General features: G+C 36.0%; 1 protein-coding gene across 1 annotated transcript in view; it reads left to right on the top strand.

Moving 5' to 3' along the window:
• Positions 1-2735: 2735 nt before the first annotated feature.
• phf21ab (PHD finger protein 21Ab) overlaps positions 2736-20367 on the top strand; it is a 38344-nt gene continuing 20712 nt past the window's right edge. The window contains 8 exon segments of the mRNA XM_079162358.1: positions 2736-2872; positions 11848-11886; positions 14099-14150; positions 14277-14366; positions 15982-16014; positions 16968-17033; positions 17789-17938; positions 18357-18569. Of these exon segments, the coding sequence (XP_079018484.1) occupies positions 14109-14150; positions 14277-14366; positions 15982-16014; positions 16968-17033; positions 17789-17938; positions 18357-18569 (594 nt within the window). The 5' untranslated portion in view covers positions 2736-2872; positions 11848-11886; positions 14099-14108.

Genomic DNA, 20367 nt, shown 5'->3' with positions numbered 1-20367 from the left:
TCTGGCTCCGGGTTTCTGGCTGCAAAGTTTTTAATTTTTTTCAGTCGCCTCCTCGAGCTGTGGCCATTTTTCATCACAGGAAATGACATAAAGAACGGAAGAAAGACGGTGCGCAGAAAAACTCTCCAAGTCCACGAAGCTCGAGACGTTTCACCTGTTTCACCTTTCACCTGCAGACCCACGCTGCTCACGCGCTGCCTGACATTATGATCATATAACAAATAAATATTATATAATACTGTCAACATCTTCAGCTTCTCTGGATGTAACTCAAAGCACTAATATATAATACATAACTATTTTAATATTGTAGCAGCTGGACAGTAATTATGCGTAAATATCCTCATTATATTACAGAAATATAGTTTTTATTCTACAGTTATACATTAAAGATATAGTTTATATTAAAATGATCTATAGGCTGATAATATATAATATATAGTACTAGTACTATTATCAATACTAGTACTATTATCAATACTAGTACCGTTATCAATACTAGTACCATTATCAATACTAGTACTATTATCAATACTAGTACCATTATCAATACTAGTACCGTTATCAATACTAGTACTATTATCAATACTAGTACCGTTATCAATACTAGTACCGTTATCAATCCTAGTACCATTATCAATACTAGTACCATTATCAATACTAGTACCGTTATCAATACTAGTACTATTATCAATACTAGTACCGTTATCAATACTAGTACTATTATCAATACTAGTACCGTTATCAATACTAGTACCTTTATCAATACTAGTACCGTTATCAATACTAGTACCTTTATCAATACTAGTACCGTTATCAATACTAGTACCATTATCAATACTAGTACCGTTATCAATACTAGTACCATTATCAATACTAGTACTATTATCAATACTAGTACCATTATCAATACTAGTACCGTTATCAATAGTACTATTATCAATACTAGTACCGTTATCAATACTAGTACCGTTATCAATACTAGTACTATTATCAATACTAGTACCGTTATCAATACTAGTACTATTATCAATACTAGTACCGTTATCAATACTAGTACCTGTATCAATACTAGTACCGTTATCAATACTAGTACCGTTATCAATACTAGTACCTTTATCAATACCATTATCAATACTAGTACCATTATCAATACTAGTACTATTATCAATACTAGTACCATTATCAATACTAGTACCGTTATCAATACTAGTACCGTTATCAATACTAGTACCTTTATCAATACTAGTACTATTATCAATACCATTATCAATACTAGTACTATTATCAATACTAGTACCGTTATCAATACTAGTACCGTTATCAATACTAGCGCTATTATCAATACTAGTACCGTTATCAATACTAGTACTATTATCAATACTAGTACCATTATCAATACTAGTACTATTATCAATACTAGTACCGTTATCAATACTAGTACCGTTATCAATACTAGTACCATTATCAATACTAGTACCTTTATCAATACTAGTACCGTTATCAATACTAGTACTATTATCAATACTAGTACCGTTATCAATACTAGTACCGTTATCAATACTAGTACTATTATCAATACTAGTACCGTTATCAATACTAGTACCGTTATCAGTACTAGTACCGTTATCAGTACTAGTACTATTATCAATACTAGTACCTTTATCAATACTAGTACCATTATCAATACTAGTACCTTTATCAGTACTAGTACTATTATCAATACTAGTACCTTTATCAATACTAGTACTATTATCAATACTAGTACCTTATCAGTACTAGTACTATTATCAATACTAGTACCTTTAGCAATACTAGTACCATTATCAATACTAGTACCATTATCAATACTAGTACTGTTATCAGTACTAGTACTATTATCAATACTAGTACCTTATCAGTACTAGTACTATTATAAATACTAGTACCTTTAGCAATACTAGTACCATTATCAATACTAGTACCATTATCAATACTAGTACTGTTATCAGTACTAGTACTATTATCAATACTAGTACCTTTATCAGTACTAGTACTATTATCAATACTAGTACCGTTATAGACTAGTATTGATACTAGTACTGGTATCTATGCTGAGAGGAAGAGGAAGAGTGAGAGGAAGAGGAAGAGGAAGAGGAGGATGAAGAGGAAGAGTGAGAGAGAGAGGAAAAGGAGGATGAAGAGGAAGAGTGAGAGAGAGAGGAAGTTTCAGCAGCGAGCAACCGAACATTGAGCCCGAAAAGCGGCAGACTGAGGGCGGATGACCCGGGTCTCTGGAGCCATGAAGGGTGTGTGTGTGTGTGTGTGTGTGTGTACAGACTTTCTCTCCATAGAGTTTCGCTGAGTTTACATCCGGGTTTTTTCCCTAGGCAATGGGAGTCCGCAGCACCACCGTTCCTTAGGCAAAGTGAAATAAATTCGCCGCACCGACACAAAAAAGTAGTCCGCTTTTCGAACACATTTTCTCGGCGTCCGGTGCCGCCGATCGGTTCGATTTAACGAACTTTACCGGCGGAGCATGCACGCGTCAATCTCTTTGTCGCGGTGCCACGCGCGTCAGTTGTGCGCACGAGTAGTTTTTCGTCTCCCCCCCCTCCCTCCCCTTCTTTCGTTTCCCAGCTCCGCGGCGCAGTGATCCGTGCTTCGTGCTGCGGCTGTGAGCTGAATGAGATTGAAGAAGAGTTCTTCTTGTTTTGTAGCTTCAGTTTCTCTGTTTTTTTTAACGTACATTTAACCAAAACTAAAATATAAAATACTTCAACAACACAAAGCTCTGGGGCCGGACTCTCTCGTGCATGCTGCTGTTACTGCACCGTGGATCGGATATAGAGAGATATATATTTAATTAATCCACAAGGAGGACTGCTGCTGAGTAAGTGCACATTGGGCTCTTCTTTTTTTTTTTTTTTTTTTAATTTTCATAACTTTAATTTTCTCTCCGTGTTTCATAAAAACTTCACGTTGTGTGTCACCGCCTCGTCCGTCGGTGTGTCCATCGGTGTGTCCATCGGTGTGTTTTTAGCGTGTGTTTAGCGGGCAGGTGTTACGAGCTAAAGCCTCCGGTGGTGGTGGTTCGGCTCGTGTTTCTGTGTGCTTTAGCTGCTGTGTGTGTGTGTATGTGTGTGTGTGTGTGTGTGTGTGTGTGTGTGTGTGTGTGTTTTCTTCTTCTCGGCCCACATATAACTTAGACTAACGTCTGCTGCTCGGTGTCATAATTCAGAAAGATGGCGTCCTGTTTTTAGGGGGACTATTTTATGTGATTCTCCCCCTCTTGTTTCCTCTCTATGTGGTGTGTGTTTCTTCTTCTGTCACGTATCCTGCCGCCTAACGACGTTATTATTTATCTTTGATGTAAGTTAGTTAGCTTCGGTTAGCACCTAGCATGCTAGCATTGATGGTTAGCATTGGCATTAGCTGCTACCTGCTAACACTTGTTCTCTTTCACAGCGGAGCAATGTCGCGGATGCGTTCAGGGTCTTTATTTTGATGCTTTTTTTTTACCAACATTGAGAAACATTTAGGTAGACGTGGTAGTTTATTTATATATATATACATATATATATATATATAGATATATACATAGCATATTATATTTTGCTAAAGGTGGAGATTAAACCTTCTAATCGGCCCCTATAGTGTCTTCATAAGAAGGTTATAAAACATTAATTTCACCGCTTAAACAAAAAGAAAGCCCACTTTTCAGTGTGAACTCTACACGGATCTCATCCTCAAACCTCCATTTTAGCTTCTTTTTCTTCTGTGTTTTCGGGGCCCTCTGCAGCAGCATGTGATGCTGATGAAGTTTATTATCCAGAAAACTTCATGTCCCACTCAGGGAACACGTACTCCTGATTAACCAGCGTTTACACATTGAGGTAATACTACGAGCTTCTTCAAAACGGTGTATTCGTAAGAGTAGTCTGGTGGGACACGTTAGTTAGTCACAGAGACATTACTGCAGCTTTACTTACAAAGTACTTCTACACAACTCTTACATAACGTTGGCATTTTGAGGTACTTGTACTTAACTTGAGTATTTTCCATTTTACGCTTTTCAGCAGTGGTGGTATGTACTCTATGTACTCTATGTACTCAAATGTTGAAGTACTTAACGTGAGTCTTTATTCTTCTACTCTACCACAGTTAAGAGGAACATAGTGTATTACATTTATCAGATAGCTGTAGTAGTATATTCAGATAGTGTATATATAACTAACAAATACTTTATGTCATATTTTACATATAGTTACCCACTACTGTAGTTTTATGTGGTTTCTCTTTCTTTGTCTTGACCAGGAAGTACTTTTACCCACGTTATATACATGAGTTTCATTTCGATGTACTTGTACTCCTGCATGTGATGCTGATGGAAGTTTTTATCCAGAAAACTTCATGTCCCACCCGGGGAACAAGTACTCCCCAGTGAGTACATACTGCTGTACTCTGATGTACACAAAAACTACTAGCTTCTTAAAAAGTCTGTTTTTAAATCGTAGTCTGTAGTCATAGAGGTGACGAGTTCTCACTGTTTACATCACAAAGTACTCCAGTCGTGTACTTTAGTATCATTTTGAGGTACATGTACGTAACTCAAGTATTCAATACTACTTTCTGTCGATACTTCTACTCTAGTACATTTCATAGAGAAAAAGTATCTTTTTCAGGTACTTGTATGTAACTAGAGTATTTCCATTTTGTAGGATACTACTTTCTACTTCTACTCCACAGTATCTCAGAGAGAACTGATGTACTTTTTACTGCACTGCTACTATCATCTTCAGTATTACTAAGATGATAATAGTAGTACTTTTCTACCTTTACTACTGATACTACACAAAGATGATAATACTTGTGTACTTTAACTGCTGATACTATAACTACATAAAGATGATAATACTTGTGTACTTTAACTGTAGATACTATAACTACACAAAGATGATAATACTTGTGTACTTTAACTGTAGATACTATAACTACACAAAGATGATAATACTTGTGTACTTTAACTGTTGATACTATAACTACACAAAGATGATAATACTTGTGTACTTTAACTGTAGATACTATAACTACACAAAGATGATAATACTTGTGTACTTTAACTGTTGATACTATAACTACACAAAGATGATAATACTTGTGTACTTTAACTGTTGATACTATAACTACACAAAGATGATAATACTTGTGTACTTTAACTGCTGATACTATAACTACACAAAGATGATAATACTTGTGTACTTTAACTGCTGATACTATAACTACACAAAGATGATAATACTTGTGTACTTTAACTGTAGATACTATAACTACACAAAGATGATAATACTTGTGTACTTTAACTGTTGATACTATAACTACACAAAGATGATAATACTTGTGTACTTTAACTGTAGATACTATAACTACACAAAGATGATAATACTTGTGTACTTTAACTGTAGATACTATAACTACACAAAGATGATAATACTTGTGTACTTTAACTGTAGATACTATAACTACACAAAGATGATAATACTTGTGTACTTTAACTGTAGATACTATAACTACACAAAGATGATAATACTTGTGTACTTTAACTGCTGATACTATAACTACACAAAGATGATAATACTTGTGTACTTTAACTGTAGATACTATAACTACACAAAGATGATAATACTTGTGTACTTTAACTGTAGATACTATAACTACACAAAGATGATAATACTTGTGTACTTTAACTGTTGATACTATAACTACACAAAGATGATAATACTTGTGTACTTTAACTGTTGATACTATAACTACACAAAGATGATAATACTTGTGTACTTTAACTGTAGATACTATAACTACACAAAGATGATAATACTTGTGTACTTTAACTGTAGATACTATAACTACACAAAGATGATAATACTTGTGTACTTTAACTGTAGATACTATAACTACACAAAGATGATAATACTTGTGTACTTTAACTGTTGATACTATAACTACACAAAGATGATAATACTTGTGTACTTTAACTGCTGATACTATAACTACACAAAGATGATAATACTTGTGTACTTTAACTGTTGATACTATAACTACACAAAGATGATAATACTTGTGTACTTTAACTGTTGATACTATAACTACACAAAGATGATAATACTTGTGTACTTTAACTGCTGATACTATAACTACACAAAGATGATAATACTTGTGTACTTTAACTGCTGATACTATAACTACACAAAGATGATAATACTTGTGTACTTTAACTGTTGATACTATAACTACACAAAGATAATAATACTTGTGTACTTTAACTGTTGATACTATAACTACACAAAGATGATAATACTTGTGTACTTTAACTGTTGATACTATAACTACACAAAGATGATAATACTTGTGTACTTTAACTGTAGATACTATAACTACACAAAGATGATAATACTTGTGTACTTTAACTGCTGATACTATAACTACACAAAGATGATAATACTTGTGTACTTTAACTGTAGATACTATAACTACACAAAGATGATAATACTTGTGTACTTTAACTGCTGATACTATAACTACACAAAGATGATAATACTTGTGTACTTTAACTGCTGATACTATAACTACACAAAGATGATAATACTTGTGTACTTTAACTGTAGATACTATAACTACACAAAGATGATAATACTTGTGTACTTTAACTGTAGATACTATAACTACACAAAGATGATAATACTTGTGTACTTTAACTGTAGATACTATAACTACACAAAGATGATAATACTTGTGTACTTTAACTGTTGATACTATAACTACACAAAGATGATAATACTTGTGTACTTTAACTGTTGATACTATAACTACACAAAGATGATAATACTTGTGTACTTTAACTGTTGATACTATAACTACACAAAGATGATAATACTTGTGTACTTTAACTGCTGATACTATAACTACACAAAGATGATAATACTTGTGTACTTTAACTGTTGATACTATAACTACACAAAGATGATAATACTTGTGTACTTTAACTGCTGATACTATAACTACACAAAGATGATGATACTTGTGTACTTTAACTGTTGATACTATAACTACACAAAGATGATAATACTTGTGTACTTTAACTGTAGATACTATAACTACACAAAGATGATGATACTTGTGTACTTTAACTGTAGATACTATAACTACACAAAGATGATAATACTTGTGTACTTTAACTGTTGATACTATAACTACACAAAGATGATAATACTTGTGTACTTTAACTGCTGATACTATAACTACACAAAGATGATGATACTTGTGTACTTTAACTGTTGATACTATAACTACACAAAGATGATAATACTTGTGTACTTTAACTGTAGATACTATAACTACACAAAGATGATGATACTTGTGTACTTTAACTGCTGATACTATAACTACACAAAGATGATAATACTTGTGTACTTTAACTGTAGATACTATAACTACACAAAGATGATAATACTTGTGTACTTTAACTGCTGATACTATAACTACACAAAGATGATAATACTTGTGTACTTTAACTGTAGATACTATAACTACACAAAGATGATAATACTTGTGTACTTTAACTGTAGATACTATAACTACACAAAGATGATAATACTTGTGTACTTTAACTGCTGATACTATAACTACACAAAGCTGATAATACTTGTGTACTTTAACTGTAGATACTATAACTACACAAAGATGATAATACTTGTGTACTTTAACTGCTGATACTATAACTACACAAAGATGATAATACTTGTGTACTTTAACTGCTGATACTATAACTACACAAAGATGATGATACTTGTGTACTTTAACTGCTGATACTATAACTACACAAAGATGATGATACTTGTGTACTTTAACTGCTGATACTATAACTACACAAAGATGATAATACTTGTGTACTTTAACTGTAGATACTATAACTACACAAAGATGATAATACTTGTGTACTTTAACTGCTGATACTATAACTACACAAAGATGATAATACTTGTGTACTTTAACTGTAGATACTATAACTACACAAAGATGATAATACTTGTGTACTTTAACTGTTGATACTATAACTACACAAAGATGATAATACTTGTGTACTTTAACTGTTGATACTATAACTACACAAAGATGATAATACTTGTGTACTTTAACTGTTGATACTATAACTACACAAAGATGATAATACTTGTGTACTTTAACTGCTGATACTATAACTACACAAAGATGATAATACTTGTGTACTTTAACTGTTGATACTATAACTACACAAAGATGATAATACTTGTGTACTTTAACTGCTGATACTATAACTACACAAAGATGATGATACTTGTGTACTTTAACTGTTGATACTATAACTACACAAAGATGATAATACTTGTGTACTTTAACTGTAGATACTATAACTACACAAAGATGATGATACTTGTGTACTTTAACTGTAGATACTATAACTACACAAAGATGATAATACTTGTGTACTTTAACTGCTGATACTATAACTACACAAAGATGATAATACTTGTGTACTTTAACTGCTGATACTATAACTACACAAAGATGATGATACTTGTGTACTTTAACTGTTGATACTATAACTACACAAAGATGATAATACTTGTGTACTTTAACTGTAGATACTATAACTACACAAAGATGATGATACTTGTGTACTTTAACTGCTGATACTATAACTACACAAAGATGATAATACTTGTGTACTTTAACTGTAGATACTATAACTACACAAAGATGATAATACTTGTGTACTTTAACTGCTGATACTATAACTACACAAAGATGATAATACTTGTGTACTTTAACTGTAGATACTATAACTACACAAAGATGATAATACTTGTGTACTTTAACTGTAGATACTATAACTACACAAAGATGATAATACTTGTGTACTTTAACTGCTGATACTATAACTACACAAAGCTGATAATACTTGTGTACTTTAACTGTAGATACTATAACTACACAAAGATGATAATACTTGTGTACTTTAACTGCTGATACTATAACTACACAAAGATGATAATACTTGTGTACTTTAACTGCTGATACTATAACTACACAAAGATGATGATACTTGTGTACTTTAACTGCTGATACTATAACTACACAAAGATGATGATACTTGTGTACTTTAACTGCTGATACTATAACTACACAAAGATGATAATACTTGTGTACTTTAACTGTAGATACTATAACTACACAAAGATGATAATACTTGTGTACTTTAACTGCTGATACTATAACTACACAAAGATGATAATACTTGTGTACTTTAACTGTAGATACTATAACTACACAAAGATGATAATACTTGTGTACTTTAACTGCTGATACTATAACTACACAAAGATGATAATACTTGTGTACTTTAACTGTAGATACTATAACTACACAAAGATGATAATACTTGTGTACTTTAACTGCTGATACTATAACTACACAAAGATGATAATACTTGTGTACTTTAACTGCTGATACTATAACTACACAAAGATGATAATACTTGTGTACTTTAACTGCTGATACTATAACTACACAAAGATGATAATACTTGTGTACTTTAACTGCTGATACTATAACTACACAAAGATGATGATACTTGTGTACTTTAACTGTTGATACTATAACTACACAAAGATGATAATACTTGTGTACTTTAACTGTAGATACTATAACTACACAAAGATGATGATACTTGTGTACTTTAACTGCTGATACTATAACTACACAAAGATGATAATACTTGTGTACTTTAACTGTAGATACTATAACTACACAAAGATGATAATACTTGTGTACTTTAACTGCTGATACTATAACTACACAAAGATGATAATACTTGTGTACTTTAACTGTAGATACTATACTTACACAAAGATGATAATACTTGTGTACTTTAACTGTAGATACTATAACTACACAAAGATGATAATACTTGTGTACTTTAACTGCTGATACTATAACTACACAAAGATGATAATACGTGTGTACTTTAACTGCTGATACTATAACTACACAAAGATGATAATACTTGTGTACTTTAACTGCTGATACTATAACTACACAAAGATGATAATACTTGTGTACTTTAACTGTTGATACTATAACTACACAAAGATGATAATACTTGTGTACTTTAACTGCTGATACTATAACTACACAAAGATGATGATACTTGTGTACTTTAACTGCTGATACTATAACTACACAAAGATGATAATACTTGTGTACTTTAACTGTAGATACTATAACTACACAAAGATGATAATACTTGTGTACTTTAACTGCTGATACTATAACTACACAAAGATGATAATACTTGTGTACTTTAACTGTAGATACTATAACTACACAAAGATGATAATACTTGTGTACTTTAACTGCTGATACTATAACTACACAAAGATGATAATACTTGTGTACTTTAACTGTAGATACTATAACTACACAAAGATGATAATACTTGTGTACTTTAACTGCTGATACTATAACTACACAAAGATGATAATACGTGTGTACTTTAACTGCTGATACTATAACTACACAAAGATGATAATACTTGTGTACTTTAACTGCTGATACTATAACTACACAAAGATGATGATACTTGTGTACTTTAACTGCTGATACTATAACTACACAAAGATGATAATACTTGTGTACTTTAACTGTAGATACTATAACTACACAAAGATGATAATACTTGTGTACTTTAACTGTAGATACTATAACTACACAAAGATGATAATACTTGTGTACTTTAACTGCTGATACTATAACTACACAAAGATGATAATACTTGTGTACTTTAACTGCTGATACTATAACTACACAAAGATGATAATACTTGTGTACTTTAACTGCTGATACTATAACTACACAAAGATGATAATACTTGTGTACTTTAACTGTAGATACTATAACTACACAAAGATGATAATACTTGTGTACTTTAACTGTAGATACTATAACTACACAAAGATGATAATACTTGTGTACTTTAACTGCTGATACTATAACTACACAAAGATGATAATACTTGTGTACTTTAACTGTAGATACTATAACTACACAAAGATGATAATACTTGTGTACTTTAACTGCTGATACTATAACTACACAAAGATGATAATACGTGTGTACTTTAACTGCTGATACTATAACTACACAAAGATGATAATACTTGTGTACTTTAACTGTAGATACTATAACTACACAAAGATGATAATACTTGTGTACTTTAACTGCTGATACTATAACTACACAAAGATGATAATACTTGTGTACTTTAACTGCTGATACTATAACTACACAAAGATGATAATACTTGTGTAGTAGTAGGAGACATGAGTGAGACGTAGTACTTGAGTGAAGTTACTGTGTTATTTTAAAGCTATCAGTCCGCTGGGATCAAACAGCGGCCCGAGGGCCAAACGTGGCCCCTGATGAAAGCTTCTTCACGTTAGATTCAGGAGCCACATAGACATAAATATCCCTAAAATATGATCACACATGAAAACATAGACATAAATATCCCTAAAATATATAGAATAAATAAAGTTGAACTAAGAAGACTGAGTGAGCTGAAAGGAGACTTTGTTCTGTTTTCTTCTTCTTGTGATTTATAGTTTGTTTCGTGTTATTAATGTTTAGTACAGAATGTGAAGAAAAGCTGGAGATGAGTTCATGTTTATCATCTTTAATATGAGTTATTACATGAGTTATTACATTAGTTATTACATTATTTATTGCTTACAGAATGAGTTTGTAACGATGTGTGTTTGTTGTGTTTGACAGGGCAGCACAGAGGGGTGGAGTCAGTCCCACAGCCAGGTGGTGAGTCAACTCATTAACATAATCATTAATTATACAATAACATCAAGAAAATAGAATTACATGTCACCGGTTTAAGACAATAATAATAACAAAGTGATAATAATATGAAACAATCCTGACACATCCTTTATTTTAATATAATAATAAAATTACATTTATTCTATTGTAAGAATAAAGTTACATTCTCACTTCAAAGTTACATTTCTTCTTCTTTGACAACTTTTAAAGATAAAATGTTTAAATATTAATCATGATAATAATAATCAGTGGAAGTGTATTTATTTAAGTACTGCACATCTCATATGAAGCAGTACTTTACTACTAATCTACGTATTAGTACACAAAGTATCTGTAATTGGCTCCATGTTGATGAGCTGTAACATTAAAATGCTCTAATATGTATTTGTTAGTGATGTAAACAGAATAATGTCATATTCTATTGTAATAACACTTTTAAAGGAGCGTTTACTTTTTACTTTAAAGAGTTATAAATAATGTTTTCAAAGTTAATAATAATGTTCATGAATGTCATGAAAATATTAAACAATGTTTTCAATATAATAAAGTGAAGTAACTTTACTTCTACTTGTTTCAATTCAAACTAAAAAGGTTTTAATTATTAAAATGAAGGAAAGTGTTCAATAGTTCAGTAAAAGTACTTTAATTATAAATATTATGAAATAAAGACATATTTGGTTTATTAGTTGAAAGTTTTCAGAAATATAAACTTTATTAAGACGCAGTCGGCAAACATAATTATAATATATATATATATATATATATATATATAATATTTAAAGTCACGCAGTCGGCAAACATAATTATAATATATATTATATATATATATATATATATATATATATATATATATATAATATTTAAAGTCACTTGTTTCAATAAGAATAAGTTATATATAATGTGTTTTAATAATTAAGTAAAGTTAACATGATTAAGTTTATCTGTATAATTAATTCATCTTGTTTAATAATTTAATACTAATCTAGTAAAATCATTTAGTTTAATAAAACATACTTTTAATAATAATGTATATTATGAGATTAAGTAGTATCACAGTATGACGGATTTTGTACACTGATTACTACATGTAAGTTAATATTAACGAAGGTTTCTGTGTTTTAGTTTAAGTTAAACGTGTTTTAGTTGAAGTCTCGAGTGTTTTAGTTGAAGTCTCGAGTGTTTTAGTTGAAGTCTCGAGTGTTTTAGTTGAAGTCTAGAGTGTTTTAGTTGAGATTGTTTTAGTCAAAGTCTAGAGTGTTTTAGTTGAAGTCTCGAGTGTTTTAGTTGAAGTCTAGAGTGTTTTAGTTGAGATTGTTTTAGTCAAAGTCTAGAGTGTATTAGTTGAAGTCTAGAGTGTTTTAGTTGAGATTGTTTTAGTTGAAGTCTAGAGTGTATTAGTTGAAGTCTAGAGTGTTTTAGTTGAAGTCTAGAGTGTTTTAGTTGAGATTGTTTTAGTCGAAGTCTAGTGTATTAGTTGAAGTGTAGAGTGTTTTAGTTGAAGTCTAGAGTGTTTTAGTTGAGATTGTTTTAGTCGAAGTCTAGTGTATTAGTTGAAGTGTAGAGTGTTTTAGTTGAGATTGTTTTGGTTGAAGTCTAAAGTGTTTTAGTTGAAGTCTAGAGTGTTTTAGTTGAGATTGTTTTAGTCGAAGTCTAAAGTGTTTTAGTTGAAGTCTAGAGTGTTTTAGTTGAAGTCTAAAGTGTTTTAGTTGAAGTCTAGAGTGTTTTAGTCGAAGTCTGGAGTGTTTTAGTTGAAGTCTAGAGTGTTTTAGTTGAGATTGTTTTAGTCTAAGTCTAGAGTGTTTTAGTTGAAGTCTAGATTGTTTTAGTTGAAGTCTAGAGTGTTTTAGTTGAAGTCTAGAGTGTTTTAGTCGAAGTCTGGAGTGTTTTAGTTGAAGTCTAGAGTGTTTTAGTTGAGATTGTTTTAGTCTAAGTCTAGAGTGTTTTAGTTGAAGTCTAGATTGTTTTAGTTGAAGTCTAGAGTGTTTTAGTTGAAGTCTAGAGTGTTTTAGTTGAGATTGTTTTAGTCTAAGTCTAGAGTGTTTTAGTTGAAGTCTAGAGTGTTTTAGTTGAGATTGTTTTAGTCTAAGTCGAGAGTGTTTTAGTTGAAGTTTAGAGTGTTTTAGTTGAAGTCTAGAGTGTTTTAGTTGAGATTGTTTTAGTCGAAGTCTAAAGTGTTTTAGTGTTTTTCTTTCAGCGGCACTTTAATGCTTCAGTTGGATGGTTTTCCTACTGGAGACGGTGTTCAGGTAAACATCTGTTTATGACTCATTAATAATCAATAATTAATCTGTAATAAACGTCCTCTTATGACGTATTAATAACGTGTGTGTGTGTGTGTGTGTGTGTGTGTGTGTGTGTGTGTGTGAGAGTAGGCTGATCGATCAGCTGACAGACTGACTGGATCAATGATGGAGCTCCAGACGTTACAGGAGGCCCTGAAGGTGGAGATCCAGATCCATCAGGTACTCCTGAAGTCCTCCTTTAGTGTCACAGCTCAGTCAGCTGCTTTCTGTTGTTGTTTACCTTTACTTCTTCCTCTTGTGTTTTATATTTCACCTCTTTTTACTTCAAGAACATAAACAGATTGTTTTTATTCTCCTCACTTTTCATCAATGTCACTGCGTGTTATTTGAAAACACATTTATTTATTAGTTTTTATTGACTAAATGAACACTGAAGGAGTTTATATCAACTTAATTCTAAACATTTAAAGAACTTAAAACACATGAAGAAGAACGTTTAGTTCACAATTCCGCGTATATATATATTTCTTTCTATATATATATATATATATTTCTTTCTATATATATATATATATATATATATATATATATATATATATATATATATAGAAAGAAAGAAAGAAAGAAAGAAAGACAACATTGAACAAAAAGTTCAGAAATTTGTGTTTGGTAGATTATTTCTCTGTTGTAACAATAAATGTGATGCCGTTGGAAAGTCTTTGGACCGTTGGAGGAGAGAGGAGAGGAGAGAGGAGGGAGGAGAGAGGAGAGGAGGGAGGAGAGAGGAGGGAGGAGGGAGGAGAGAGGAGGGAGGAGAGAGGAGAGGAGGGAGGAGAGAGGAGGGAGGAGGGAGGAGGGAGGAGAGAGGAGGGAGGAGAGAGGAGAGAGGAGAGAGGAGAGAGGAGAGAGGAGGGAGGAGAGAGGAGGGAGGAGAGATCTAGTTTATATTTGATCTGTTTTCTGGTTTAAATAGATGTTCATTGTAGTCTGAACAACAAAAGAACCACAAACAACTTCCTTCATTTAGTAAAGATTTGTGTTTTCATGATGTTTCCTCAATAACTTCATGATGAAAGGATGAAAGTGAGAGATCTTTACATCATTGATCATCATTTCATTCAGTCACTGAGGATCATTCAGAGTTTCATGAGTTTCATCATTTAAGAGAAACAATCATCATGTTCTGGTTATTTCATGATGACGTCACAGTTTAAAACGTTCAGACGCAGATAATCATAAACAAGTAAAACACGTTCTGCTGTAGAAATGATCCTGATCTCATCAACAGACCACTGATGATCACTGTGTGTTTATGAGTTATTAGTGTTATTAGTTACTATTATTAGTCCAGTGATCATGAGAACAGACTCAAACTCCTCTAAAGTCTCTCCAGCTGTTAAAGCCGACTGACAGCTGATCCAGATGTGATCAGCTGATCCAGATGTGATCAGCTGATCCAGATGTGATCAGCTGATCCTCGTCATCAGAAACAGACGTCGCTTCACGTGACGCAACTGAGGAAAGGACGTCTCACGTCTCTTAAAACATATTTCCTCGTTTCCTCTCTCCTCGCATGGTTTCCTCCATGCATCCCTGGTGGGAGGGACTAGGACGCAAGGAAAGGATGCAAGTGAGGGAAACGGGGATGCAATTAAGAGACTTGTGATGTACCCCTGGTGTTTAATGTCATATTGCTATGAATTGTGGGTAATTCCCTCAGGCTGCAGAAAGCTGCCTTACAGAACGGTTCATAACGAGCTGTTGTGTTGTAGTCCCTGGCTGTGACCAGCAGGTGTCTCTGTGCTCTCTGACTGTCTCTGGTCTTCTTCTACAGAAACTGGTTGCCCAGATGAAGCAGGACCCTCAGGTAAGAAGTGACTCAGGTGTTTCCTTCAGTCTCAGGTGTTTCCTTCAGTCTCAGGTGTTTAGTCTCAGGTGTTTCCTCTAGTCTCAGGTGTTTCCTCTAGTCTCAGGTGTTTCCTTCAGTCTCAGGTGTTTAGTCTCAGGTGTTTCCTCTAGTCTCAGGTGTTTCCTCTAGTCTCAGGTGTTTAGTCTCAGGTGTTTCCTCTAGTCTCAGGTGTTTCCTCTAGTCTCGGGTGTTTAGTCTCAGATGTTTCCTCTAGTCTCAGGTGTTTAGTCTCAGGTGTTTAGTCTCAGGTGTTTCCTCTAGTCTCAGGTGTTTAGTCTCGGGTGTTTAGTCTCAGTTGTTTAGTCTCAGATGTTTCCTCTAGTCTCAGGTGTTTAGTCTCAGATGTTTCCTCTAGTCTCAGGTGTTTAGTCTCAGGTGTTTAGTCTCAGGTGTTTCCTCTAGTCTCAGGTGTTTAGTCTCAGATGTTTCCTCTAGTCTCAGGTGTTTAGTCTCAGGTGTTTCCTCTAGTCTCAGGTGTTTAGTCTCAGGTGTTTCCTCTAGTCTCAGGTGTTTAGTCTCAGATGTTTCCTCTAGTCTCAGGTGTTTAGTCTCAGGTGTTTCCTCTAGTCTCAGGTGTTTAGTCTCAGATGTTTCCTCTAGTCTCAGGTGTTTAGTCTCAGATGTTTCCTCTAGTCTCAGGTGTTTAGTCTCAGATGTTTCCTCTAGTCTCAGGTGTTTAGTCTCAGATGTTTCCTCTAGTCTCAGGTGTTTAGTCTCAGGTGTTTCCTCTAGTCTCAGGTGTTTAGTCTCAGGTGTTTCCTCTAGTCTCAGGTGTTTAGTCTCAGGTGTTTCCTCTAGTCTCAGGTGTTTAGTCTCAGGTGTTTCCTCTAGTCTCAGGTGTTTAGTCTCAGGTGTACTGATGACTGCAGCTGCTCTTTAAACTTTAGACTTTAACTGGTTCCTGTTTTCAGAACGCAGATCTGAAGAAGCAGCTCCACGAACTTCAAGCCAAGATCACGGCGCTCAGTGAGAAGCAGGTACGTGTTTCGATTCCCGGGCTGGACGGGTCTTCTATGTGGAGTTTGCATGTTCTGTCCAGGTTCTCCAGGTTCCTCCCACAGTCCAAAGACCTGCAGCTTAGGTTAACGGAGTACTCTAAACTGCCTGCAGGTGAGGATGGTCTGAGTGTTAGTCCTGTGATGGTGACTATCACCTGTCCAGGTGAACCCTAATGGATGTTCTGACTTTTCCGGCGACACCTGTGCTGCAGCTGTGATCTCTCTGGTCCCCTTAATGAGATGCAGTAGCAGCCAATCAGATCAGAGCGGTGATAGTGGCTATGAGACACAGACAGGAAGTCAGACAGAGTTGAGGGACAGACCAACATGTTCATGTGTCATAATGTAAATATGTCACGTTACTGTTTGTGTGATAATCCTCTGGTGACATGTCCATGGTCTCTCCCAGTGCATGCTGGGATATTCTCTAGTTCTCATGTTGTTTATTAGTAGATTCATCTCCTCTCTCCTCTCCTGTTTCCTCTCTCTTCTCCTCTCTCCTCTCCTGTTTCCTCTCTCTTCTCCTCTCTCCTCTCCTGTTTCCTCTCTCTTCTCCTCTCTCCTCTCCTGTTTCCTCTCTCTTCTCCTCTCTCCTCTCCTGTTTCCTCTCTCTTCTCCTCCTCTCCTCTCCTGTTTCCTCTCTCTTCTCCTCCTCTCCTCTCCTGTTTCCTCTCTCCTCTCCTGTTTCCTCTCTCTTCTCCTCCTCTCCTCTCCTGTTTCCTCTCCTCCTGCAGAAGAAGGTGGTGGAGCAGCTGAGGAAGGAGTTGATGGTGAAACAGGAGCCGGAGACGAAGCTGCAGCTGCTCGTCCAAACTCCTCCAGGAGGAGACGTGAAGCAGAGCAACCTGCTGCAGAGTCAGCAGATACCTGGAGGACTGCAGCAGGTAGGACGCACACACACACACACACACACACACACACACACACACACACACACACACACACACACACACACACACACACACACACACCCACACACACACACACACATTTATAAACTAGGGTGAAAAGAGTTTGTTAGTTAACAGTTAAGAGTTAATTAGTCTTCTGTTTGATAAAATGTCCCAAAACTGACAATGTAGCATCCAGTAAAAGTAGACAATGTTGTTAAATGTAATAAAGTTTTGGTATTTGATATTGAAAATCGAATTCAGAGAGTGAAGTTCCAACCCTTCTTTTATCAGATGGCATGCTGGGAAATGTAGGAACTTGGTAGTTGTGGAGGTGGCCAAGATGGTTCCTCATGAACTCACTCTTTGTATATCGTAACACTCGGATAAATATCTCTAACTGTCTCAACAGACCCTGACGGTCACACCGGTCCTCACCACGAAGACTCTACCTCTGGTGCTGAAAGCTGCCGCCCTGCCGCAACGCCCGCCCACCGTCGCTATGGTAACCACAGCTATCACCAAACCCGACCTGCAGAACGCCCCCATCAACCTGCAGGTGGCCAGCAAGCTGACCAATCAGAGCTCGGAGCCGGTGCGACTGGTATCCAAGAACGCCATGGTGGTAAGACCCTCCTGTCCAGTGATGTGTCGTCTCCTCTAATCTGGGTTATTGTAGAGCTGCTGAGTGTAGAGGAGCATCTCGACTGAGGGTTTTTAGACTGCCTTCAGTTGACAAGTGTCCCGGCTCTTAGTGAAGGATGTTTCTTTAATCACGTGGTTGATGCTCCAGGAGGATGTGGAGTCATGTTCGTGTCAAACAACAGAAGAGGATTAGTAGAGGTCGAAGATAGGCGTTATTTTACCACAACGTTGCACAACGAAATTCATTCACAACAACAGCAAACATGACAGTGTAACAACAGCAAACGTCTCAGTGTAACAGCAGCAAACATGTTGGTGTAACAACAACAGCAGTCGTGTCGGTGTAAAAACAGCAGTCGTGTCGGTGTAACAACAACAGCAGTCGCGTCGGTGTAACAGCTGCAGACGTGTCGGTGTAACAACAACAGCAGTCGTGTCGGTGTAACAACAGCAGTCGTGTCGGTGTAACAACAACAGCAGTCGCGTCGGTGTAACAGCTGCAGACGTGTCGGTGTAACAACAACAGCAGTGGTGTTGGTGTAACAGCTGCAGACGTGTCGGTGTAACAACAACAGCAGACGTGTCTGTGTAACAACAACAGCAGTCGCGTCGGTGTAACAGCTGCAGACGTGTCGGTGTAACAACAACAGCAGTCGTGTCGGTGTAACAACAGCAGTCGTGTCGGTGTAACAGCTGCAGACGTGTCGGTGTAACAACAACAGCAGTGGTGTCGGTGTAACAACAACAGCAGTCGCGTCGGTGTAACAGCTGCAGACGTGTCGGTGTAACAACAACAGCAGACGTGTCGGTGTAACAACAACAGCAGTCGCGTCGGTGTAACAGCTGCAGACGTGTCGGTGTAACAACAACAGCAGTCGTGTCGGTGTAACAACAGCAGTCGTGTCGGTGTAACAGCTGCAGACGTGTCGGTGTAACAACAACAGCAGTGGTGTCGGTGTAACAACAACAGCAGTCGCGTCGGTGTAACAGCTGCAGACGTGTCGGTGTAACAACAACAGCAGTGGTGTCGGTGTAACAGCTGCAGACGTGTCGGTGTAACAGCTGCAGTCGTGTCGGTGTAACAGCTGCAGACGTGTCGGTGTAACAGCTGCAGTCGTGTCGGTGTAACAACAACAGCAGTGGTGTTGGTGTAACAGCTGCAGACGTGTCGGTGTAACAGCTGCAGTCGTGTCGGTGTAACAACAACAGCAGTGGTGTTGGTGTAACAGCAGCAGACGTGTCGGTGTAACAGCTGCAGTCGTGTCGGTGTAACAACAACAGCAGTGGTGTTGGTGTAACAGCAGCAGACGTGTCGGTGTAACAGCTGCAGACGTGTCGGTGTAACAGCTGTAAACGTGTCGGTGTAACAGCTGCAGTCGTGTCGGTGTAACAACAACAGCAGTGGTGTTGGTGTAACAGCAGCAGACGTGTCGGTGTTACAGCTGCAGACGTGTCGGTGTAACAACAACAGCAGTCGTGTCGGTGTAACAGCTGCAGACGTGTCGGTGTAACAGCTGCAGTCGTGTCGGTGTAACAGCTGCAGACGTGTCGGTGTAACAGCTGCAGACGTGTCGGTGTAACAGCTGCAGTCGTGTCGGTGTAACAGCTGCAGTCGTGTCGGTGTAACAGCTGCAGACGTGTCGGTGTAACAGCTGCAGACGTGTCGGTGTAACAGCTGCAGACGTGTCGGTGTAACAGCTGCAGTCGTGTCGGTGTAACAGCTGCAGACGTGTCGGTGTAACAGCTGCAGTCGTGTCGGTGTAACAGCTGCAGACGTG

Source organism: Pholis gunnellus (genome assembly GCF_910591455.1).
Source record: "Pholis gunnellus genome assembly, chromosome: 7".
NCBI classification, from domain to species: Eukaryota; Metazoa; Chordata; class Actinopteri; order Perciformes; family Pholidae; genus Pholis; species Pholis gunnellus.
This window is presented reverse-complemented; position numbering and strand designations above follow the sequence as displayed.